Source organism: Thalia democratica, chromosome 4 (assembly GCF_965202585.1).
Source record: "Thalia democratica chromosome 4, ktThaDemo2.hap1.1, whole genome shotgun sequence".
Classification (NCBI taxonomy): domain Eukaryota; kingdom Metazoa; phylum Chordata; class Thaliacea; order Salpida; family Salpidae; genus Thalia; species Thalia democratica.
The window spans coordinates 20,285,719-20,311,008 of NC_139168.1; the positions used below are offsets into that span (position 1 = coordinate 20,285,719).

Below are 25,290 nucleotides of genomic sequence, written 5' to 3' on the forward strand. Positions count from 1 at the left end.
TTAGCTTATTACCATGTGGAAAGCAAAAGTTTTTGTTTGCTTATCTCTAGTATAAAATGTAGTAGTATAAATAATTTTTTGTGAAAAATTATAAAAAGCTTTTTATTACTGAATCTACATTTTGTAATTTGTGCAAATTATTATAAGAGTATATAAATTTAACAAAGAGTTGATCACGCTGATTTGATCATCAGACCACAAGCTTTTGGTAGACCAATAGCCGTTGCTGTTTTAGTTTGCGCCTTCCATAAGGAACCTATTGTTGCCCCCGACTTTGACCGGCTATATCTCAAAAATTATTTTGAATTTTTTAAATCTGTAAGAAACATTTTTTAGCTTAGTTAAAACTATATAAAATAAGATCAAAAACCAAAAAAGGGTGTTAACCCCCCTATGCCCTTAAATTCAAAGTAGTTTTTGAAATATAAGTGATCAAATTCAGAGATATAAATTCTTTATGGAGGCAAAAACTAAAAATGCAAAAAAAAAGACTATTTCTTTAAAATTTTACAACCTCCTTAGACACTTATTTTAGAACTTTCTCAGAGTAGTCTTCAATAAATTTTGAACAACTTGTAATAAACTTATTTTTAATTTTTTGTAAATTTTTATAAGTAAAAAGTAACAAAATAGCTTAATTAGTTATGTAAAAACATGACTAAATTTAAAAAAAAATTATTTTCTTATGCCCTAAACAATTATTAAACGTGCTTTAACTTTTGTAACATGATATGTTTAACTTAATAGTCAGATTTTGAATATGGAATCAAAAGTAAAGAAATAGTTTAAATGTTTTGAAGTTTGTCAATAAAAGTGTTTTAATTCATTTACTTATTTACAAAGTTTAACTTGCAGACATTTTTAGTACACATTTAAAATGCTATCTTTGTTAAGGTTAGGATCAGCTACTTTAGCAGGCACTTTGGTCAGCCTACCAAGTTTTGCTTATGCTGATGCTGACTGCAGTCCCATTGCCTTGCACTCAGTTGCTGATTACCCCTGGAACTACAACTGGGATAACAAACAGAATTTTTGTGTAGACAAGCAGTCAAAAGGAACAAGAAACTTGCTTTTCATCAGGCATGGACAGTATAAAAAACAAACAGAATCAAAAAGCCTCACTCAATTGGGCCAGACTCAAGCAGTTCAACTTGGAACTTTTCTGAACAAGTTCAAAGATGAGTTCAGGTTGGAAGAAATGGATGTGAAAGTTTATCATTCCACTATGAGAAGGGCTCATGAGACATGCAGAATTGCCATAAACCAGTGTGATTTCCCATGCAATTATGACGTCATTGAAGAGCATCGCATTGAGGAGGGTTGTCCAATGCTCCCTGATCCAAATTACCCTAACTACAACCCTCCTGTGTCCATAATTAAAGAGGTCAGGAACAATCTCAACAGTTTTTTCAAAGAAAGAATCCACAGGAGCAGTACTGACAAGGACTCCTTTGAGCTGTACTTTTGCCACTCTAACGTCATCAAGTTCTTGACTTTGAAGCTTTTGCAGCTGCCACTGAACGCCTGGTCTAGGTTCAACATAAAGCACTGCAGCATAACATGGTTCAGAATTACCCCTGATGGTAGAGTTTCTTGCTTGACTTTTGGTGATGCTGGATTTTTAGAGTATGAAAACTGCACTGATGATTAGTTTTCTAAACAGGGTATTATACTTTTATTTTACTTTAAATAACAGATGAAGTTTATACTTGAGTAGCATTAGACACAAAGAAAGTATTGTATAGAAGAATGAAAATATACAATTACTTAGTTGAGTTTTTAAATTTTTAATTGTACTTATTATTACTTGTGTTTATCTCAACACTTTTGTCATATTAGTTTTTTTATCAATATGACCTTGAATAAAGCTGCCACTGAAAACTTTGTCAAGGTTCATCTTACAGCAGTGGAACTTAACATAGTATTTTTCCCAGATTGCAGGATAACATGTTAACTTATAAAGATGCTAGTTTTTTATCTCATGAACAATGCACATATCAATTATTGAAAAGTTGAATTTTTGTTTTAAAGAACATAGTTTTTGAAAAATTAATTATTATTAATAGAAAGTTAAACACTTAAAAGTACTCTTCATTAAATTTTCAAACTATGTTTAAAAGAATGTGTTTTAGAATAAGGTAATTTAAGTTATAAACATTTATATATTAATAGTTTGTTTTAAGTTAGCCAAAGTTTATTATCAATTGATTTTATGTATATAGTAATATGTTGTAGCAGTTCTAAAAATTTATAAACTATACAAAAGTTTGACTTTTTAGATTATTCAAGCTTAGTTTTACAAAAAATAATAAATGCTTTTTTAATTTTTTGCCTGTATAACAAATGTACAAACAAATCTGCTTTGTTATATTTGAATGTATTTTTGTAAAACAAATGTAAACAAATATTTTGTGCAATACCTAAAAAGTATTAATTGAGTACATATGTTAAAATATGTTGTCTGGAAATCAGCAGTTGCTTTTAAGTTTTGTTTAGTTGTAATAATTATAGCATAAGTTAGTCTATTGCTGTAGCAGTTTTAAACGTAAATACAAAGCCTTTTTAGTTAAACAGTAAATTATGATTTAAAGCAAGCTGTATATAAAAACATCTGCAGTTTTTTAATAGTCACAATGCCAAATCTTTTGAAGCTAGCATCAGCTGCTTTTGGAAGCGGCTTTACAAGCCTGTCCTTGTTCAAAAAGCAAAGTCATGCTAGGATGGACTGCGAAAATCGTCTAATATTCAACCCACGGTACCCTGAAAATACCAGTTGGTATGCCAATTGGGATGGATTTCATGATGTGTATTGTGAAAGTGAAAAAAAGCCAAAGGGAGTAAAAAACATTTTGTTTGTTAAAACTGCGCAACATGAACTTTTTGGACCTAACAAAGGTCTGACTGAACTTGGCAAAAAACAAGCTGAAGGACTTGGAAAGTTTTTGGTTGAGTTAGGAAAACAGTTTCCTATTGAACAAACAGATGTAAAAGTAGTTAGTTCCTCTGAACAGTACACACAAGAAACAGCAATGATAGCAATGAATACCGCTCAATATAATCTTCAAGGTAAAGAAGATAGCCGCTTAAATCATGGCATTCCTCTCAAGCCAAGTCCAGTAACTTATTACGTACCAACTTTTACTGATGTTGATTTCATAGCGCGTGCAAATCATGAAAAGGAAACAAAGGAAAAAACTAACGAAAAAAGAAAACAACTGGACGAGTTTTTTGCTGAAACTTTTAGTAGAAGTACAACTGACCAAAACACGTTTGAGCTGTACTTTTGTGATAAAAATATCATTAATTTTCTAACCATGAAGCTGTTGCAACTGCCACTAAACGCCTGGAGTAGGTTCAGATCACTCAACTGTAGTATAACTTGGTTTCAAATTAAACCTAATGGTAGAGTTTCATGTGTGACTTTTGGAAACAATGGTTTTCTGCCTCAAGAAATATGGACTGAAGACATATAGTTCAAACAATATCATAAGTATCGATAGTTCTCTGTTAAATTTGTAATGCTTTCAATAATTTGTATGATTTTGTTAACTTCAGTTGTAGATCATTTTCCTTTAATTTATTTCAAAAAAAAAATAAAATAAAGTAAATAAGTAAACTTAATTTTCATCATACAATGTAAAAGCAGTGATAGCTTGTTAATATTTAGTTTCATTTTTTCAAAAAAACTTTATTGTAAATTTTATACATCATCTGTCTTATTTAACACAAAAGCAAAATAGTAATTTTAGTTTAATGTTTCAAACAACACTGCGATTTAAAAAAATTGGTACCAATTCCTTATTTTGTTACAGAGACTTTATTTAAATTTCCTATGTCATCTCTGCTGAAGTTGGGGTCGGCAGTTTTTGGAAGCAGCATTACCAGTCTGGCCCTGTTCCAAAAACAGAGTTTGGCCAACAGTGACTGTGGCCCTCCCTCATACTTTTCGCAGTGCAACCCCCCTCCTTGCAGTCCTCCACCTCCTTGCAGCCCTCCACCTCAATGCAGCCCGCCTCCCCCATGCCGCCCCCCTCCGCCTCAATGCAATGACCTGGTATCTCCTGCTGACGAGCCCTGGGCTTGGAACTGGGACAGCAGACAGAACCATCCTATGCGACAGGGAACCAGGAATATTTTCTTCATCAGGGACGCCCAGCACGACCTGGAGTCAAGAGTCACCCAGCTCACTGACAAGGGCATACAGCAAGCTCAAATGCTAGGAAGGTTCCTTGCAAAGTTTGCAACCAAGGAGTTCAACCTCTGCAACATGGACGTCAGGTGCTACCACTCTGGCGTGCTCAGAGCAGAACAGACCTGCTATGAAGCCATGAAAGCTGGCTTAAACTTAAACATGATGCTGGAGTGCCGCTTGGCTGAGGGCTGCCCGATGTACCCCAACCCAAGCTTTCCTAACTACCACCCGTGTTTGCAGGACGTCCAGACATGCAGAAACAAATTAAATAGTTTTGTTAAAGAGAGAATGCACAGGAGTGATTGTGACATGGACACTTTCGAGCTGTACTTCTGCCACGCTAACGTTGCCAGGTTTTTGACCCTGAAACTCTTGCAGATGCCTCTTTCTGCGTGGTCCAGACTTTTGATTGGTCACTGTGGCATAACTTGGCTCAAAATTCACCCTGATGGTAGGGTCCGTTGCATGACTTTTGGCGATACTGGCTTTTTTGATAAAATGTGTTATGTCACCAATTAAAGATCAAGTAGTTTTTATTGAAACAACACTTATTATTTTTTAATGTTTGTTTGTAGTACACTTGACAAAAAACATTATTTATGACTTACATGTTGTTTAGTTGAGTAAAGACAAGTTTAAATTATATTACAGCTAGAAGTTGAAAAAAAAAGATTAGACCAATATTTGTTTTGTTTTTAAGTGGAAGTCTTAAAGCTGTTTTAAATTTTTTTCCTACAGTTTTTATAGAAAAAAGCATTATGTTAAATAGAATAAGCATACAGATTTTAAATAAAATTTTGGTAATCTTTATAAATGCAGAACACAATCATTAATTTTTTTACAGATTCTTTTTTTTTTCACAATGTCATCCCTTTTTAAGCTAGGAGCTGCTGTTTTTGGAAGCAGCCTGTCGCTGTTCAAAAAGCAGTGCCACGCCGCCATTGACTACGACCTCAACCACCCTGTGGTCACTCCCGCCGAAGAGCCGTGGTTCTACAACTGGGACGGCAGGCAGAACCAGTGCCAGCAAGCAAAAGGCGTCAGGAACATCTTCCTTATCAGGCACGGCCAGTACCAGATGCAAGCCCCTGTCCAGAGGCTGACCAACCTGGGCATGCTGCAAGCCGACCACCTTGGAAGGTTCCTCAAGAAGTTCATCCCCACAGAGTTCAACCTGAATGAGGTCGACCTGCAGGTGTACAACTCCCCTGTGATCAGGGCGGAGCAGACCAGGAAGAGGGCCATGATCCAGTCCGGCTTGTGCAACGTTAACGCCATCACAGACAACAGGTTGGCAGAAGGGTGCCCGATCTGGCCTAACCCCCCATACGCCAACTACGAGGTGCCCTGGGAAGAGGTGAACCAGGTGAGAAGCAACCTGAACGACTGGTTCAAGGAGAAGATGCACAGGAGCGAGTCGGACAGGGACTCCGTCGAGCTGTACTTCTGCCACGGCAACGTGACCAGGTTCATGACCTTGAAGTTGTTGCAGATGCCGCTGATGCGCTGGTCAGGGTTTGTTGTCAATCACTGCAGTATTAGCTGGTTCAAGATATTCCCGGACGGAAGGGTTTCTTGTGTTTGTATGGGAGACGCTGGGTTCCTTGATATTGACCAGTGCACTGCGTAGACTGAAATTAGTAAAACAATGATTTAACTTTTTGTTTTGTGTTAGACAGCATATATTTTAAGTTTAGAAACTTTGCTGTACATGCGTTTTTAGTTTGTAGTTTTTTAAAGTTTGTTGAGTTTTTTGTTTGTTTTGTTCAAATAACAAACTAACATATTGTTAGTTTTTTGAATCTGAACCAAAATAAGTTTATTATTTTCAAGTTTTTAGCAGTTGAAACTAATTTAAAAAAAACCATATTAAAGTTTCCTGGTTATTAAATAGCATCATTACCTTATTTTTATTTATTTCAAGTTTGTAATTGTATAAATTATCTTATTAAATTATATAAAGCTGTGAAATAAAACCTTTTTTTTTCAGCATAATAGCAATGTTGTAGATATGTAAGAAAGTTTTATGTTCTGTCTGTCTTTTGTTATTGAATAAATGGGCCAAGGAAAACAATCTTTGAAAGATGTCTGGTCAAACTGTGAGTTTTTGTCACAAAATTGTACAAAATTAATTTTTTTTTGCTAGAAAAGTAGTTAATATACGACTAAAATATTTAAAAAAATTATGTGTTCTTTTAAAGTTAGTTCTGTAAATAAAAGAGCATGCTGTTATATGTAGCTTTCTAATAAGCATAATATTACTTTATTTAAATATAAATATTACTTTCTCATTTGATAAAATTAAGTTTTTGCTAAATGTTGGTTTCAAATCTATATATAAGCTAGTTAAAAAAATAATACTAAATAAAAGTATTCTAGTTTTAATTTAGTTTGAACTGATTAGAATAGAATAAAAATTATAAAACTATTAGCTACTATTTCATGATCGATACCAAAATCCTACAGTAGCTTATGTATTTTTGTACATATTGCTTGTTATATATGAGGTTGTTTAGCCTTATCACTTGCAAACTAAAATGAAAAAAAAAACTTTATAAATGCTAAATCACTCCTGCCTCAACATGTGGCAATTTTAGATTCTTTATTTTCATACAACTGTTATACTTTATTTTCTGAGGACATATTTTAAATTGTGCTTTAATATAGGCAGAACTTTTATACGATAATAAATAAATTATTAAAGAACAATTTAATGAAAGATATAATAACAGTTTTTACTTTGCGCCATAGGTGTTCTTTATGAACAAATCTGGTAAACATGCTGCAAAGAGGTTGAAAAAAGTTGCTGCAATCATTTATAAACAGCAGCATGACAGCAAGTCTTTGAAGCAGTTGAGAGAGAAAGTTAGTTGCAGAAAATATGAGAGTTTATAGTTGTTAGATAGATAAGTATGTGTTTTAAGTGGTTGAGTATCTAGTTTAGAGCTTGAGTATTTCTTAGCTTACTTAAACTAGTTGACGAGCTTCCTTTAAATTTTTTAAAACAGTTTTTAAAACTCTAAAAATATTAGAAAACTTAAGTTTATTATATGTGTCCAGACAAACTAAGTAATTTTTTTTTAATTGTACGATAAGTTTAACTTTTACAAACTACACTATTCCTAACACAAATTTTATTTAAACTGGTATGAAAGTCACAATAGCAGTTTACTCGAAAACAATCTTTTACTTTAAAGAAATGAGCTCATCAAGTGATTAAAACTTACAGACTTGATAAACTAATCTAGTTAAATATTCAACAGATACCACGAATTCCGAGCTCGCTCACAAGCCCCCTGCTTAGGCTGAGGAAATTTGATTGCTCATACCAAGAACTGCTCAGTTCTTCTATACTAATGAGCTCATTACACGGCCACTGTTAGTTTCAGTTTGTGTTTTGCGAATGTGAGTTGAAATCACTTCAGTAAGGTAGACAATTTTGCCTCGATGTAAGAAATTTAACAACTTGTGCTAGATTTAAGTTCTTTTTTATCAGTAGTAACTTGTAATTTTAATATTTAAAGCTAGTAAAACTTAACTTCTCCACAGTCAACACAACCATGATCCACAGAGGATTCAAGTCTTCATCTTCTGTTAGTTTACCCATTTTAAGTATATAGCTTACTATTTAAACAACAAATTGTATATTTTACTGCTCTATAATTGAGCTCAAATAAAATGTTAACATATTAGGTTTAAACTAAATAACTAAACACAAGAACTCAAAATTTATTTTTGTTCAAATTTTACATAAAGCTGTTACAGTAACTGTGATCTAGTCGTTTTAGGGTTGCCACACTTTCAGGGAATTCAGGGAAACTCAGGAATTTTCAAGCTTTAGAAAATCTCAGGGAAACTCAGGAATTTTGATACTTTTTTTTAACTCAGGGAAACTCAAGGCAGTTTTGTTTTTTCCTAAAAATTTCAGGGAAGTTTTAAGATTAAAAAAAAATCTCAGGGAAAAATTCTTCTAGATCTAGAATAAAAATTAGTTAATCCAATTTCAATGTTTTGTTCGAAAAGTTAATTTTATTTATTATTAAGTGCTTATTCAGAAAATGTTTAGCCTAGCGGCTAGTTCTTCAATATTCTTAGAATTAACATTGTATATGTTTTAATAACAAACAACATTTTTAAGGATTTGAAAAAAACTCAGGGAAATTTAAGGTAACTCAGGGAAGTTTCTGGTAACTCAGGGAAGTTTCTGGTAACTCATGGAAGTGGCAACCCTGTCGTTTTTATAATTTAAGTACTTATACATTTACATAGTTTGGTCCTTTGTTTATGGGATGGTTTCTTACACTTATAGATAATTGTGTGTATTCTTGACAAGTTAAATGTAAAAATAATTCTTAAAACCGCTAGATATACGGTTACTTTATTTGAAACGACTTTCCTTAATTACAATTTGGTTACTATATTGTGGGTGAACGGAATCCATGGTACTGACTAACAAGCTTACAAAATAATATCACAGTATTTGTGATCTAGCTATCATTTATTAAAATATAACTACTTTTCAAACGCACAGCCGGAATCGAACGGTCATGGGGAGCTGGATCGCGCGGTGGAAAGAACCATGAGGATGTACAACCTCGACAACAACAACAAGCACGCCGTCAGGGTCGGGTTCCTCGAAGGCTTCACCGAGAGGCTGCACACCACCAAACCCAGAAGTGATTTTTGTTTTCATTTGTTGCTTGAAAACTTGCTTTTATTGACGTTATAGTTACTTGTACGTTTTTATAGCTTTCTAAAATTAAAGTTTCTTAAAATTTCTATAAATGCTAAAAAAAGTGATAATTTTTTTTTAATATGAAGTTGCCTTGCTATAAGTAAATCCTGGCTATTTTTAACAGTGCTTCAAAATACGATAATATTCTACTTATTAATCTTAAGTACAAACATTTTAAATAAGAACGGTTATACTCAGTCATTTAAAGTTTTATAAAGCTGTTTTTGAGTTTAATGTTTTCAAACCATTTATTAAATTACGTGAAGCAAGTTTTAGTCCACACAAAATGTTTTGTAAAAATTCAATCAATATTATTTAATACATCTTTTATATAATTAACCACTACTTACTAAGATGATGTTAATTTAGTATAGCAGATACTGAAACAATAATATCCACGAACCAAGAAATATAAATATTTGAAAACGTTCAAATTTAAATCAAGCAAGTCATAGCTGAAACAAAAATTGTATTTTATAAAAAGATTAAGTAAATTTTAAGTGGCTCTATACGCTAGACATACATTACATACTTGAATACTTTAAAGCTATCCTGTAAAAATATTATCCAACAACCCAGGCATCGGAAAGACGATTTTCTTCGTCGGCCTGGGCACCCTCCTGACGTACACCGTGTACAAGTCGATCAAGGACAAGCTGGGTGAAAACCCCAACAAGGGAAGGTTCCAGCCGCAGGAGGAGGGGTCCACCTCCAAGATCAGGTTCAAGGACGTGTGCGGAGTGGACGAGGCGAAGGAGGAGCTGAAGGACGTGGTTACCTACCTGAAGGATCCTGAAAAGTTCACCTCATTAGGAGCCAAGCTTCCTAAAGGTTGGATGTTGTTGTTTTTAAAAGTATATGTATTACTGATTTTTTCTTTTTATGTTTTAAACATACAGTAGTTGTTTTTATCTATAGATTTTTTTATAGAACTTAATATATTTAACATTTTAATGACATCAAAGTAGCATGTGATATTTGTTAATGCCAATAAAAGACAGAAGACTTCTTGCGTATAAGTTAAACACATAAAAGCTGCTTTTAAAAAATGCTCGAATATTTTTTTAACGTTGTACTTTATAAGCATCTAAAAAACATACTATCCAACTAACGATTTATTTGTATACAAAAGCTCACAGCCTTAACTTCCACTCATTTCACAGGCATCCTGCTGGTAGGGCCACCGGGAACTGGCAAGACCTTGCTGGCGAAAGCAGTGGCAGGCGAGGCTGGCGTGCCCTTCTTCTACGCTGCAGGATCGGAATTTGAAGAAATGTACGTGGGAGTCGGTGCTTCCAGGGTCAGGCAATTGTTTGGTTGGTTGCTTGATACGTTTTTGATAGTTTTATTTGATTTTTTGTTAGGTAGTATTTGGATATCGTTGGTTGCTAAAGTTATGTTTTGATTTAAGTTTTTAACTTCTTGCTTTTATATAACTATTATGCACACTTATAGTAATAAGTATTGATTTTGATGACATTTTTAGATTACCTTAGATAATCTGAGCTTTTAAATTAGCTACAAAAAGTTTTTTATTTAATTTACTTTTCATTTCAAAATGTTGTACAATTGAATTAGACTTATGACTCATTTGTAAGCTATGCCATACATTTCTCCCACTAACTTATTTATTGTAACAATTATAGAATCAGCAAGAGCTCAGGCACCAGCAATAATATTCATAGACGAAATAGACGCTTGCGGATCGGCGAGAACTAACAACACGTTGCAACCTTACGCCAGACAAACTATCAATCAGCTACTTCAGGAAATGGATGGGTTAGTTGTGTTGGTTTGTATACTATTTAGTACACTTATTGTAAATTAGGATTGTTTGTACTGCTTTTATAATTGTAGATGTAATTGCGGTTATTAAAAAAAAATAGCACAAAGAACTAGTTTTTTATAGACTTAGTACATCCTTAATGATGTACATTAAAAAAGGCAGGATGTTTAATATTGTTTAGTAATAATCCAGTTGAAAAACAGCAGTAAACTTATATCACAATAGTACCTTTAGGATTAAATTTTCCCTCCGCATAAACTTAGCTATTATTTTTTATAAAGCTAAAAGTTTTTTTGATATTAATTTTGAAAACAATACCTCTACAGTTTCATGAAAAGTGGGGAGCCAGTGATAGTTTTGGGGGCGACAAACTCCCCTGAAGTCCTGGACAAAGCTCTCACAAGACCGGGAAGGTTTGACAGCCAGGTGCAAGTTTCACTGCCGGATATTGCGGGTAGGAAGGCAACGTTGCAGATGTATTTGGACAAACTGAACGGCCTGCAAAGCTGTTAGTTGCATACTTGTTGATTACACGGGTGTTGTGAGCTAAATTATATTTAATTTTTGTACTGATTAGTTTTGTTTGACTATAATTGTTTTAACTATATTGTTGTTTAATTAGTTATGCTATTTTTTAACTATTTCATATTTTTATGTTTACTTGAAGTAAATTACAAATTACCTCATTATAATTTTACTAGTTAAACCCTGTCGATATGTAGTAAATAAATTGGTTGTAAAAATTAAAAAAAAAGGATTAGATGTATGATGTTTACACAAAACTATAAATGAATTATGTTTTTTGTTCAAAAATTTTGATTGTTCAATTTTTAGGATAAATGCTGTGAGTATTTTTAATCACTTAAACGTTAGTCTAAGTTTTGCTGCACTTAAATTTAATGTATACCATTTTAATAATTTAATTGTGAAATACATACATCTATAAAATGAGGTATATTGAAAAAATATACTTTTCAGTGGAGAGATTGGACTTGGACAGGATGGCATCTCTGACAGGAGGATTTAGTGGAGCCGATATTTCGAACGTCGTCAATCAGGCCGCACTGCAAGCTGCTAAAAACAACCATCTGCTCGTTAAACAGGAAGACCTTGAATACGCGTATGATAAAATTAAAATGGGTTCGTTGTTTTGTGTTGATTGGTTTTTTAATATTTATGCAACTTTCAAGCTTATATGTACTACTTTTTTATTCACACTAATAGACTAGACATATAATTAACAAAATAGTTTTAGTTTATTTAAATACTATCTTATTTGGTAATGTGTTTTTCTGTTTAAATCAAATCACTGTACTAACAAAAAAACTTTCACAGCTTAACTACCTATTTTCTTATCAGATGTATTTAAAAAACAGGTCGGTCGGTAGTTAGTCCAAGTATCTCCAAACTAAAATTACTCACTTGACACAAGTTTTAATTTTTGCACAGGTCCGGAACTGCGCAGTAGAGTTCGTAGCGAATCAGAACTTAAGAACACGGCGTACCACGAAGCCGGTCACGCTCTAGTGGCTTTGTACACACCCGCTTCGTGGGATATTTACAAGTGCACCATCAGGCAGAGGGGTCAAGCCCTTGGTCACGTTAGTTTAATGTTAAACAATAAGTATATTTTGTCAATAGTGCGTTTTGTTAACATAAGTATTTGTTGATTACAGTGTTGATTACTTTTTATCAATTATGTTTTGAAATCATTATAGGCTGCAGCTAGAACTAGTATATTTTATTTGTTTAAAAAAAAAACTCAACAATAACAAAAAAAAAAGTTTATTTTGTGATAACTGTTTATATTTTTCAAGTGATTTTACAAATACCAAATCATACCTAAAAATGTTTATATTTAACTAAGACTTTTAGCTTGTAAATAACAAAAGGTTTTATCTCATGTATAAATTGAAAACAGAATTTCAAAGTTATGATAAATAACTGTTGGATTTTATATAAACGTATGTATGCTACATTAGTTTGATAATACATATATTTTTAAAGTATGACCTATATTGAAGTTACCTCAAAATTTTAACAAGTTTTTTTAAACAGTTTTGTTAAACTACACTCACTTCATAACACAAACTCTATCATGAGTTTTAGTGTTGTTTCTGTAAATGAATGTTTTAAAATAATTACATAAAAGTTTTACCACACCATAGAACATATGTGTTATTGACTATAGTAGTTTTTTAATGTAAATATTAAATTTCTTGTGTAATAGTATGTATTCAAATTTAATTGTAATCAAATTAATTTAGGAAAAATTATAATTTTATGTAAAATAAATAAACTAAATGGAAACTGATTTTTGTGATCACTTATATTGAGTGCTAGCCATTTTGTAAATATTTTTATATAAATTGTTTTATACCAGTTTTCTTAAAGTGAAATAAATTATGTTGGATAGTTAAAAAAGTTCAAACATAATTCCAACCTATTCTCAATTTTGTGTAAGCTTTATTTTATAATGTTTCTTATAAATTTTTTAGCATTAATAGAGATATACTAAGGTGTTTTTCAATTATTTACTAGTAAATATTGATTAACCACTCAGTACTAAGTTATAACAAAAAATTATTCTACTTTACCATACAATGTTTTTTAAAACCTTCTACACAAATAATTTCTACAACTTTCTTAAGAAAATATTTGTGTAGAAGTATAAAAAGCTTTGTTTGTATTAGTAGAGTAAATAAATAGACTGAATGTTCAAAATATGGTATATATCTCGCTGAAAATTTTTATATTTTATGCCCTCATTTTTCTACCAAAACTGATCTATAACTTCTACAGTTTTTAATCAACCAAACACCGTATACTGATATGTTTTATAATTTTTAGTATTTTTAGATCTTTAATAAAGAATTTTTACTACCTATAATCAACCAAATACCATATACTGATTTGTTATATATATATATATTATAATTGAAAGTTTTCACACACACCTTTTAAACAAATACTTATTCACACTACCCAGGTCTCGCAACTGCCCCCACTGGAGAGCGAGAACGGCCAGACGAAGGAGGAGCTGATAGCGTCGATGAACGTGGCCATGGGAGGAAGAGTCGCGGAGGAGTTGCTCCACGGGGAGGAGAGAGTGACCACCGGTGCGAGCAGCGACATACAGCAGGCCACCAACATCGCCTACCACCTAGTGTGCGATCTCGGAATGAGCAACAAGGTTTGTAAAGTTTTCTGTATCAAAATAGATATGAAGTGCTTTTAAATTGATATTTATTAATTAAATTTAAATTATCGCCTATTACCTGGTGTACGATCTCGGATGAGTAATCAAGTTTGTGTCAATCTACGTTTGGTAGTTTTAACTGGCAGAATTATTTATACAAAAGCCGGTTATGATGTATTACACTGGTTGTTTAGAATTTGTGCTTTATTTAAAAAAAAATTATGCTAATTGGAATCAGAGCTAGTTTTTTAGTTAATATTACTAATTAAATTGAAAATAGTCTTCATGTCATCATTTTTAAACTGAGTTATTTGTTTAAAAGTTTAGATTAATTTTTTATTTTCAAATTTACAGTTTAATAATATTGAATACAAAAAGCGTACCTATATAATACTTTGACACACATATTTGCATTACAGTTAGGAATGATGAAATACGATATGAAAAAAGTCAGTGAAGACACAAAAAGAATGGTGGAAGTTGAAGTCAAAAAATTTCTTCAAGTTTTTATTTTTTATCTATATCTATTTAGCTCATTTTTGAAGGTTAACATTTTACTTTAAAATCTTAAACACATATTTTTGCTAAAGTAAATTTTTTTAATTATAAATTTAGATTTGAAAGTACTATTATTGAAGGTACAGACATCTATTTTTTAAAACTGTATTTAAAAGAACAGTACATTTTTTACTCAAATTTTTTATAAAAGTCTTGGATTAAAAACAGTCAAATAAAAAATAAAATTTTTATTTAAACCCAGGTTTTTATTATTATACCAAAGCAACTTTATTAATATAAATAAATCACATATAAAACCTCCATTTTCACACAGAAATCTTACAACGAAGCAAAAAAGCTGCTCACCAGCAAACAGTCCGAACACAAACTCTTATCCGAGGGACTCATCAGGTACGAGACGCTCACAATGCAGGAGATAAAACTTTTGGTGAAAACTAAAGACATGGACTCTGTGCAGAAACAAAGGGACAAAAATGTCAGAAAAACGCTAGACTTCACCACCAATTTCAAACTGGGTCCCTTCGGAGTGCCCCTGATAGATTACACCCCTCCCAAAGATGATGACAACGATGTTTGTCCTAAGAAACCTACCATAAAACCACCCAAGAACCCCGAATGAGAACGGCTGAATAAGTCATGGGTAAATTGAGATTAACTTGTTTAAAGTTGAGTCCCTTGATATTGTTTTGTTGTGAGTTCTATGTCTGTCTGGCCAAAGCGTTGAGTGTTTGAAAAAATAGCTTTTAACAGTTGTTTTTGTATTACAAGCACTTTTGAAAAGTAATTCTGTACTTTAGCTTTGGTTTTGGTTAAAACTATGATAGCATCAGAAATCATTAACAATGTTTCTGTATGTTAATAACTTCTTAATAAATAACCTTCAAATAAATTCAAAATGCTCTTTTTATTTATTTAATGTAATTTTTCTAGTAAAAGTCGTACTGCTGTTACTAACTATTAAAAGCCACTTTTTAGCCTGTTTTTAATTTATATGTATCCAAGAGCCGCCTGTACAATATTTTATTGTTTTTTTTTTGTGATTCTGTAAATCATTTTTACTTTCTACATTCAACTTGCCTCTGATGACGTATCTCGAAATAAACTGAAAAAAAAAAAGCTTTTTTCAATTAATGGTCTACCTAAACTATTTTTGTTTTAGAAAAAATATACATATACATATGTTATGTAAGTGTTTACAACTCTATATTGGAAAATTTAAAGTGGTATACATGTTCTGGTTTGATAGTTTACATCAAAAACAGATATTGTTTAAACTATCTACAGTTATAGCTTTGCTGTCATGTAATAACTTTTAGTTTTTACAGTAAAGTCTAAAGTAAAAAAGACAAGATCAACGACTTAAATAGCTGTTATTAACTCTTAAAGTAAAATACTAGTAGGTATATAACAAAATAATGTAAATAATATTGATTTATTTATTAAATGTAAAATCTATAACCTATAGCTGTTAAATAGTTGTGATTTTAAGCTGAAAAGTTTTTTTATTAGTTTCACGAATACTTAACAGTAACAGTACTTTTTAATTATTTTTATTTCCTAGCATTGACCACTTAAAAAACAAGATGAAATACAAAAAAAAAATCCATTGTCAAAACTTATCTTTACAATTTTTCTCGGCAGTTTAAACGGTTGAAAACTAAATATAACAATTAAAAACAATTTTAAATCCATTAAAAGTAAATAAGAAAGTTTTAAATTACTTGATCAAATTTTTAACACTTATCAGAAATATAGACACATTGTTGTGGTAACAAAACTAAAAAAGTATAACAAATACTAATCTCCTTATTTAATAAAAAACATAATGTTTTGAACACTAAAACATTCAAAATCATGGCAGGTTTATTCAGCTATTTTATTAAACAGAAAATGCAATAATTCGACCAAACACCTTTTTTATTCTTCAAAACGTACGTATTGAAAAATTCTAATTTAAACTTACTTATTTTTGTTGCAGACAAGATAGAGGCACAGTAATTTTCAAAACCATTTATTTTTACTTCAACAGAAAAATATGTACAAAATAAAGTTGCAAGATATTATTATCATTATAATCTAAACTTTGAAACCACTAAAGAAAGAAAAAACATATTTTTTAAGTGATAAACTGTTATTATAGACCAATAAAATACTGTAGAATAGGATGTGTCAAAAAAAATTGGTTTAAATTATTATTTTCATAAACACTTTTTCTAAAGATCCGATTTTAAAGGTAACGATAGAGTCTATTTTTTCGGCTAATGCACAATCTGTCTGTTTCATTTGAGCTTCCTTGTTGGCAAGCAACTTTTTTTCTATCTCTAGAATGACGTTGTTCATCGTTGCCTTGTTTGAGCTTGTCACAGCAATTTCTTTAAACTTTTTAAAAATTTTGATGTCAGAAAGAAGGAAAGAAAATGTGAACGCTCACAACTATGGTCAATGCATTGGTGTAGAGAAAGATCTTTTGGTTATCGAGCCTCACACCATAAACTTTATAAACATTTTTGAGCAGTTTTGATTAAAACAATAAAAAAGAAACTTAACAATCAATATTATTATTAATTAGTAGTGTTTTTTAAGTATCATTATTAAAATTAACTCAAAACTATTTAAAAAAAGGAAAAAAAAAACTGGTGTGCACAGAAGAAAATGAGCTACATAATAAAGCAAGTTCTTGGCTATTCTAATCGCGCCGCAGTTTACTTCTTCTTTAATTACAATTTAATACGCGGGAGCCACCAAATCGTCATGAGCTACAATCTCACAAGAATTTCCTCTGTCGAATGTTTCACGAACAATTTTTTTGTTTCTACTGTCGTAGCTTCTGAAATTGTTCAGTTTCTAAAAGCGTTGTTGCGTTCCGCTGTTGCAGCTTTGACGAGCCCTTCCTCCTTAGTGTAGTTGAAATAACTGATGTTAGAAGCGACGCTGCAGTCGTTTGTCATGTAAACTCAATGGCCGAAGACTCTTTTGAATCCTTCTTTTAAAATTCCTTTAACGCTTCTTATCTGCGTTCTGTGAAATAAAAACATCTTGGAAGTTTTGGGTTCACTTTTCGTTGAATTTTTTAAAGGTTATTGGTAGTTTAAAAATTATTGTAAAATTCACACTATTCATCTGTATAAATTTAGCAAAAAAAAATTATGTTTAAAGTTCTCAAAAGTTATTTGAGATTTATTTTAAGCCAGGGTTTTCCAAATATATTTTCATAATCGCAAACTTAGAATAACTTTTATAAATAATCGCCCCTTACTAGTAATTTAGCCATTTATTTTTTCACCTCTTAACAATAATTTAGCTTGTAATACTTTTTGTTAAAACATTTTAACAAAAAATATATTATTATCGAAATAGAGATCGTAGTGAAATATTTTTATCATGTAATTGTGTTAAAATAGTGCTCTTAAAACATCAACAATACATGAAAAAGTTAAAGAGATAAATTTGGTACTGTATGATGTAATGCAGGAAAAATTTTAAAATATATTAACCTTAAAAATCTTAGCCTTAAAGTGCTAGCAGTTTAAAACTGTTCAATTTTTTAGGTGTTCGGGACAAAGGTAAAGTATTTAAACTAGCATTACTTTTTCTTTTAAATATGATTTTTTACTACTGACATGCCAAATTTTTATTTTGCTTCTATAATTAAGAAAAAGTTAAATAGTTTTGTTTCCTGAATTTACTTTTTATCTATTCACTTCATGCAAGTGTATGTGTGTCGAGTTTACTTCTTCTTTAATTACAATTTAATACTCGGGAGCCACCAAATCGTCATGAGCTACAATCTCACAAGAATTTCCTCTGTCGAAAGTTTCACGAACAATTTTTCTGTTTCTATTCTCGTAGCTTCTTAAATTGTTCAGTTTCTAAAAGCGTTGCTGCGTTCCGCTGTTGCAGCCTTGACGAGCCCTTCCTCCTTAGTGTAGTTGAAATAACTGATATTAGAAGCGACGCTGCAGTCGTTGGTCATGTAAACTCCATGGCCAACGACTCTTTTGAATCCTTCTTTTAAAATTCCTTTAACGCTTCTTATCTGCGTTCTGTGAAATAAAAACATCTTGGAAGTTTTGGGTTCATTCAAAGTATTTTCCGTTGAATTTTTTAAAGGTTATTGGTAGTTTAAAAACTATTGTATAATTCACACTACTCATCTGTATAAATTTAGCAAAAAAATGTTATCTTTAAAGTTCTCAAAAGTTATTTGAGATTTATTTTAAACCAGGGTTTTCCAAATTTATTTTCATAATCGCAAACTTAGAAAAATATTTATAAATAATCGCTCCTTACTAGTAATGTAGCCATTAATTTTTTAACCTCTTAACAACTATTAAGCTTGTAGTATTTTTTGTTAAAATATTTTAACAAAAAACATACCATGATCGAAAAAGAGATCGTAATAAAATATTTTTATCATATAAGTGTGTTAAAGTCGATGTTAGTGTGACCCTGTACTAAGCATTTAACTAGATTATTTTTTGAAATACTTTTTCCTTTAATTTTGCCTAATTATTTTATATTTCGAAGTAAATCAACTCTTTTTAATAATGTAAACATATATTAAATTTCTGATAAAATTTTGTATGGTTGTTTTAGTAATTAAATTCTTAAATGTTTTTACTGCATTTTAATTTGTTTCCAACCAGTTCTAATTTATTGTATTTAATTAGTTAGAAAAAAAGTTTATAAAAAAAGGTTTTAAAAATGAAAACATGTTTAACCTTATCTCAATACATTTGATATTTATTTAGAGTGAATTTAGAGTGTTAAGTATTTGACTTTGAATATGATAAGTAAAGTATTCTTAATAATAGCTTAAAAAACTTTTCATTTTGAAATAACAATTTTTCTACTGCGGAGGTTAAGTTAGTTATTATCAAATTATGTACAAAATATGTTTTTGTTATGTACTTACTAATACTATAGTTTAAGAGTCAATAATATTTATTTAAGTTCTTAAACTTTGAGAAAACTGGCATAAACTTTTTCTCTTGCTTTTACCGGACAAACTGAAACTTATTTACAAAAGAGGAAAATATCAAATGTAATTTTAATTCTTTTGCTGTGTTTTGATGTTTGTCATTAATATTCACGTGTAGAAAGTAAATCTATCTTGAAAAATCTATCTATTCTAGCAAATCAATTTATCCACTTCAGATACATATATAAATTGAAAATAGTTTGAAGGATTTTAGGAACATTCTAACTATATTTTAATCAGTATACAAAAAAAAAGCTTATATAACACTAACAAATTTACCAACAGCTAGTAGTTAATGACTTTTTTATGTGTATATAGATAAACACAACTAACTTTAAAATAATAAAAAAAAACGTCTTTTTAGTTTATTTTGAGATACGTAGAAAGTAGAAATGATTTAAAAAATCACAAAAAAATATACTGTGTAGACGGCTCTCAGATGAATACAAAATAAATAAATTAAAAACAAGGTAAAAAGTAGCTTTCAATACTTAATAATAGCAGTATGACTTTTATTACAAAAAGATTAAATTGAACAAACTAAAACGATATTTTGAATTTATTCGGAGAATTTTAACAAATTATGAAAAATTTATATGAACTATTTACTGTTTATTGAACGACAAAAATAAAAAAGCGCTCAAAAAGTTTTGTCCAAGGACTTGGTGCACGAAAAAACCTTTAGGTTATCGAATCCTACACCACGGATACAGTTTTACGTCTTGTCCAAGACATATTATAAATGATTTCTGTATGATAACTATAGTTTTAATTTAAACTAATACCAAAGCTAAAGTATGTAGTCACAACTCAAAAGTTTATTAAGAATCCTTAACACAAAAAAAATTGCTTAATTTATTTTTAAGCACTAAAAGCTTTGGCCACACAGACATAAAAAAAAACAAACGACTTTAAACTAGATAATTTTAATTTACCAAAGTTTTTATAAAATTCTCACTCAGGGTTTATATGTGGTTTTTTGATGGGTTTCTCGCGCAAAACATCGCTTTTATCATCCTTTGGAGGGGTGTAGTCTACCACGGGTGCTCCGAAGGGACCAAACTTAAAATTGGTGGTGAATTCTAGCGTTTTCTTACATTTTTGTCCTTGTGTGACAGAGTCCATCTTTTTTGTATTAGACCAGGGGTCGGCAAACTTCGGCCCGCGGGCGAAATGCGACCCTCAAATTAAAATCTGCGGCCAGCGAAGTACTTTTTAGCTAAAAGCATACCTTTGAAAAAATATAAAGGTAAAAGGTTTTGCATTAAAAACTTACAACTAGGCTTTTAGTTTGGTAGACACTCTTTTTAGCTGCTATTTTATTGGTTATTTTGAAAAATTTTTGGTTTAAAGTAGTATTTTATTAGTAATTACTTTATTTTTTTTGAAATAACTGCGGCCCTCGAAGTCTTTTTTCTAGATAGTGCGGCCCGCGAGCAATTTTTACTGAAAAAATCGCCCGCGAGTAACAAAAGGCTGCCGACCCCTGATTTAGACTAAACTTTTGGAGCGAACTTTTTGTCGTTAATGAAACAATAGCAATCTTTTCTAATTATTACGGCTTAAAGTTATTCATTTTCAAGTTATACATCTGTTGTGGTAAGATAAAATATTTGTTGTAATTACCACTTGATATTATAAAAGTTTTTCTAAAAATCTATAGTTCCAAATAAAGTAGGTTAGGAATTATGTATCAACTGTTAATACTTATATTTTTGTGTTTGTATAGAAATAAAACATTTTGATGTAAGTATAAAAATAATACAAAGTAAAATTTTACTTTCAAAATATAAAATAATTTATATATTTATGTTGCACAAGGCTCAGCAATAATATTTTTTTTTATTATAAGTTTTTAAATCACAAAAAGGTTTTGTTTGGGTTAAAATATTTTGAACTAAAAAACAGTTTTTGATAAAACTGACTATTTCTAAGAAACAATTTTAAAGAAAGTGTAAAACCAAAATTTAAACTTTGTTGATAAATTTTTTGAGGAAGTTTGAATTTAATATTGATTAAATGAGACACTTACTTTTCTACACGAAATTACCAATTTTTAAATTTTCGATGTTTAACTTCTAAAAAAAATTTTTATAATCTCTTTATAATACAAACATGGTCATAAATGGTAGACTAAGACAAAAATTCTTGAATACTTTTTTATACGACAATAGTAAAAATAAAACAGTAACCTCAGATTTTGAAATAGCCTCACTTTTTAACAGAAGTTTTCAGAAAGTTTTTAAAAATAAAGATAACCACTAAAGTTTTAAAATAGCTTAAAACACTGTAGTAAAATGCTAATTTTTTATAACTTAATAAGGCATTAAAAATTCAGTTGACCACCTAAAATATAAAATCATTACAGCCCAGAAAATACCTCGACCTATTTTTTAAGAATGAAGTTCCATCGAACATTTTTCTACTCTCATTGATTTTCAATTGCTCTATAGAATTAGCTGAATTACCAAAACAATTACAAATGTATTTTGTCATTCCAGTCTATAAGGAAAATAACAAACTCTACGCATTAAACTATAGGCCAATATTTTTAACTAGAGGATTTTTTCGAATTTAGAACAAATTGTATCTGTAAAATATTATTTTTTTTGACTTTAATTTACTATGTGATAAAAAATTTGGTTTTGTTCCTAACCGCTCGTCAAAAAATTCAACTATTAACATGCTTACACTCATGGATAGTTCCTTATCTCAAAAACGAGTATATCAAAGTAGTTTACACTGATATTTAAAAAGCTTTTGATTCAGTATCACACAAACGATTGTTAAAAACATTGAGTCAGTATGGACTACATGAATCCTTAGTGAATGGTTCAATAGTTTTTTAATTGGGTGACAAAAAGTGGTTATTAATGACCCGCTCTCAGACCAGTTATTGATATATAGTAGAGTACCACAAAGTAGTGTAATTGTTTTTTAAGTTTACATTAACGATATTAGTTCAAACTTTGGTATTATAAGTAACTTGAGTCTATTTGCAGATGATACAAAAGTTTTTAGTGAGTCAAATATATTATTACTATCTATCTTTAATTCTAGATAATATCTACAAATGGTTAAAAACAAGAAAACGCGGTTTAAGTCCTTAAAAATGTAAAATTCTGACATTTAAGAAAAACAAACCATTTGACCCGGCTGACCCATTAATCAATAACACTAAGATACCAACAGTTAAAGTTTTTGAGGACTCAGGGATATATGTATCAGAATATTTAAAATGGATCTACACATAAATTATCTATATAATGTTGCACAAGTTTCATTCTATCAAATATCAAAAAGTTTTAGAACAAATTTAGCTACTATTCTGACAAAACTATTTAAAATAGACGTTCGTCATTAGCTTGTATACAATAAACAAATTTGGTCACCCTATTTAAAAAAAAATTAACAAAATTGAGTCTGTGCAAAGAAATTTTGATTGTTTGATATTTAGCCGTTGTAACATATCCAATACATCATATAATGATAGATTGGTTAAACTTGGATTGAAATCTTTAGATAATAGAAGATGGGAATTTTGTTTATTTACGTTTTATCATGTTATTATAGGTAATAAGTTTTTTAAGTCAAGTTTTCAGTTTTTCACATAATAACTATCATTTAAGAGGAAATAATAGAAAATAAAATGTGAACACTATTACAACAACAGTCAGTGGCAAAGTTAATTTTTTTCACAGAGCAAAGACTATGTGGAACAAGTTACCACAGGATGTATAATCGTGTGAGAGGGTGGAAAATTTTTGCTTATAAGTAAAAATACTTATTTTAAATTGTGTAAATATCAGTAACTTTCCACAAAAACAATAAAGAAAAATAAATAAAACTTTTATAACATTTATCCCGTCTAAGTTAAGTAGTGGTTTCATCATTTTTCTATTTGTAATATTAATTAGTTTTATTTCCCTACGCCTCCCCCCAAACTGTTTATTAATTTACTTTTATTGATTTTGTACAAATGTGTTTGTGTGTACTCAGTTATCGCCTTTTATATCAAGCAAAAAAGTTGAAACTTTTTAATGAGATTTTAGTAATTTTAACTTTGTTTAATGTTTATTTTTATGGTGAATATTATGCATTTTATTTTTTCTCATTATGTGTTCTGTTTAAGTGGCTCTGGTTTTGATGCCTTAGTCAAACAGTGCACAATAAACAGTATAATAAATACTTTTCTTTTGCACATTTTTTTTGTAAAGCGTAATAAAAATCATAGTTAAACATTTTGAGTACTGATATATAATAAATATCCTTAGTTACAAATAAGCATAACTTAATTTGTTAAAGTGTGTCTTTTTTTTTTGCAAAGCTAATTTAAGTTCAACTTGAATTGCAAGAAAGCCTTTTAAGGTTTTGTCTCAAAACCACAGCAAATAAAGCGTAGTTTTGATCACAAGGGATTCATAGAAATGAAAGTATTTTATTTTTCACTTAAGTTAGACTCTCTAAAGTAGGGTTTTCAAACAGACAAAACCCTTTTTGGGGATATTTAAGAACTTTAGGGGCCATAATTTGAAACTTACATTAGATATTCTTAAGTTGACGGTGAAGAGCAAAAAAAAGGTCTTAGGCGTGTTTAGCATTGAGAGGGACAAAGCTTTTTTATTTCTTCAAAAGGACCTATTGGAAAATCTGCTCTATAGCATGCTTTCCAAAAACTCATTTTCATAATTGACCTTATTTTTGACTCTTCATTTTTTACAAACTTAAGTATATCTAGTTTAAGGTTCCCTGATAATTGTACATTCAAACTTTTTTTGCTAGATACTTAATAGGGTAAACAGAATCTACCAAAAAATTATGTTTAATTTTAACAATTTCAAAAGTGTGGGTCATTGTATTGCCGAAAATGATAAGTATAATTATTCATATATATTTGACAATTTTTATTTATAATTAGAAAGCTATTTATTTAAAAAATTCAACTTTTGTAAATTTATTTTTCAAATAAACTTTTTTTTGTACAAAATAAGTTTAACTTAAATCAACCAACATAAATCTTTAATTCTTGCTTTATATTACAAATAAATGGTTGACTAAATTTAGCCTATTAAATGACTAACTTTGTTTCAAGTTTGAACAATACAAACTTGTTTGTTGTTTTTTATAAATGATGTGTTTTTTAGAGTGTAAAATTTTCGACTGGCAAGTACTTATTATTAGATATACTATTTTTAAAATATTTTGTTTGATTAGAATAAAATTAAGATTTAAAAAAATTAAAAATTACTTTTCTTCTTTTAACACTTTAAAAAATATAATTTGTAAAAAAAATGACGAATTACTTGTATTTGGTAGTTATATTGACTTATTTATTTTCAAATTACAATTCTTGTTTATATTTAAATCTTGATATAGTTGCTATTTTTTATCTTAACATATTTTTCTAAATAGCAAACAAATACAAAAGTACTACTTAATATGCCATTAAACTATTTCGTTTTTTGTACAAAATGTTGTAAATTTATTTTTTAGTTCTAACTATTTAGAAAAAAGTCAGAAAAAAAATTATATCAAAAACAAGTATTAGGAGTAAAAATTGAATATTTTCCTAACATGTACATAAAAACAGAAAAATCTTATAGTATATAAAAAGTAAAAAAAAATACTGTACTTAGTAACAATATTTCGCAAAAAAAAGTAAACTTTAACCATAAATCTAAGATGAGTTGCTCTTTTATTAAGCAATATAACATCTTAGAAATAATAATATATCAAAAGCTAAATATTTTTTTTGAAGGAACTTAAAAAATGTTGTCGGAAGAAATATTAACTTAAACAATGAACTTGTATAAAATATTTAATTTATTTAACTTCAAATTATTTTTTTTTATTAGTTATTGAAAAATAAAACGTCAAG

At 29.9% G+C, this 25,290-nt stretch overlaps 5 protein-coding genes across 5 annotated transcripts; all 5 read left to right on the forward strand.

Moving 5' to 3' along the window:
• The first annotated feature begins 877 nt into the window (after nucleotides 1-877).
• On the forward strand, nucleotides 878-1,655 carry LOC145834943 (serine/threonine-protein phosphatase Pgam5, mitochondrial-like). The gene has a single exon (XM_082942473.1). It carries the CDS (start codon nucleotides 878-880, stop codon nucleotides 1,649-1,651), a length of 774 nt encoding a protein of 257 aa, XP_082798599.1. The 3' UTR covers nucleotides 1,652-1,655.
• Nucleotides 1,656-2,633: 978 nt separating this feature from the next.
• On the forward strand, nucleotides 2,634-3,473 carry LOC145833111 (serine/threonine-protein phosphatase PGAM5, mitochondrial-like). Its single transcript, XM_082940312.1, has one exon. The coding sequence runs from the start codon at nucleotides 2,634-2,636 to the stop codon at nucleotides 3,471-3,473; it is 840 nt and encodes a 279-aa protein (XP_082796438.1).
• Nucleotides 3,474-3,832: 359 nt separating this feature from the next.
• On the forward strand, nucleotides 3,833-4,711 carry LOC145833113 (serine/threonine-protein phosphatase PGAM5, mitochondrial-like). Its single transcript, XM_082940313.1, has one exon. The coding sequence runs from the start codon at nucleotides 3,833-3,835 to the stop codon at nucleotides 4,709-4,711; it is 879 nt and encodes a 292-aa protein (XP_082796439.1).
• A 343-nt stretch (nucleotides 4,712-5,054) lies between these two features.
• Nucleotides 5,055-5,930, forward strand: LOC145833114 (serine/threonine-protein phosphatase PGAM5, mitochondrial-like). Its single transcript, XM_082940314.1, has one exon. It carries the CDS (start codon nucleotides 5,055-5,057, stop codon nucleotides 5,820-5,822), a length of 768 nt encoding a protein of 255 aa, XP_082796440.1. The 3' UTR covers nucleotides 5,823-5,930.
• A 250-nt stretch (nucleotides 5,931-6,180) lies between these two features.
• Nucleotides 6,181-15,537, forward strand: LOC145834994 (ATP-dependent zinc metalloprotease YME1L1-like). Its single transcript, XM_082942524.1, has 13 exons — nucleotides 6,181-6,291; nucleotides 7,456-7,570; nucleotides 7,742-7,785; nucleotides 8,724-8,868; nucleotides 9,507-9,758; nucleotides 10,091-10,243; nucleotides 10,574-10,706; nucleotides 11,040-11,221; nucleotides 11,692-11,853; nucleotides 12,163-12,314; nucleotides 13,703-13,906; nucleotides 14,332-14,415; nucleotides 14,745-15,537. The coding sequence occupies exons 1-13, from the start codon at nucleotides 6,277-6,279 to the stop codon at nucleotides 15,048-15,050; spliced, it is 1,947 nt and encodes a 648-aa protein (XP_082798650.1). The 5' UTR covers nucleotides 6,181-6,276; the 3' UTR covers nucleotides 15,051-15,537.
• Nucleotides 15,538-25,290: the final 9,753 nt, after the last annotated feature.

What these genes read in the sequence shown, in the direction of transcription:
- LOC145834943 (XM_082942473.1), top strand. Translation starts at nt 878, where the DNA reads ATGCTATCTTTGTTAAGGTTAGGATCAGCTACTTTAGCAGGCACTTTG.
- LOC145833111 (XM_082940312.1), top strand. Translation starts at nt 2,634, where the DNA reads ATGCCAAATCTTTTGAAGCTAGCATCAGCTGCTTTTGGAAGCGGCTTT.
- LOC145833113 (XM_082940313.1), top strand. Translation starts at nt 3,833, where the DNA reads ATGTCATCTCTGCTGAAGTTGGGGTCGGCAGTTTTTGGAAGCAGCATT.
- LOC145833114 (XM_082940314.1), top strand. Translation starts at nt 5,055, where the DNA reads ATGTCATCCCTTTTTAAGCTAGGAGCTGCTGTTTTTGGAAGCAGCCTG.
- LOC145834994 (XM_082942524.1), top strand. An exon ending in GAGCTCATTACACGGCCACT is followed by an intron (nt 7,571 to 7,741) that starts GTTAGTTTCAGT and finishes ACTTCTCCACAG; the next exon opens with TCAACACAACCATGATCCAC. An exon ending in AAGTCAAAAAATTTCTTCAA is followed by an intron (nt 14,416 to 14,744) that starts GTTTTTATTTTT and finishes ATTTTCACACAG; the next exon opens with AAATCTTACAACGAAGCAAA.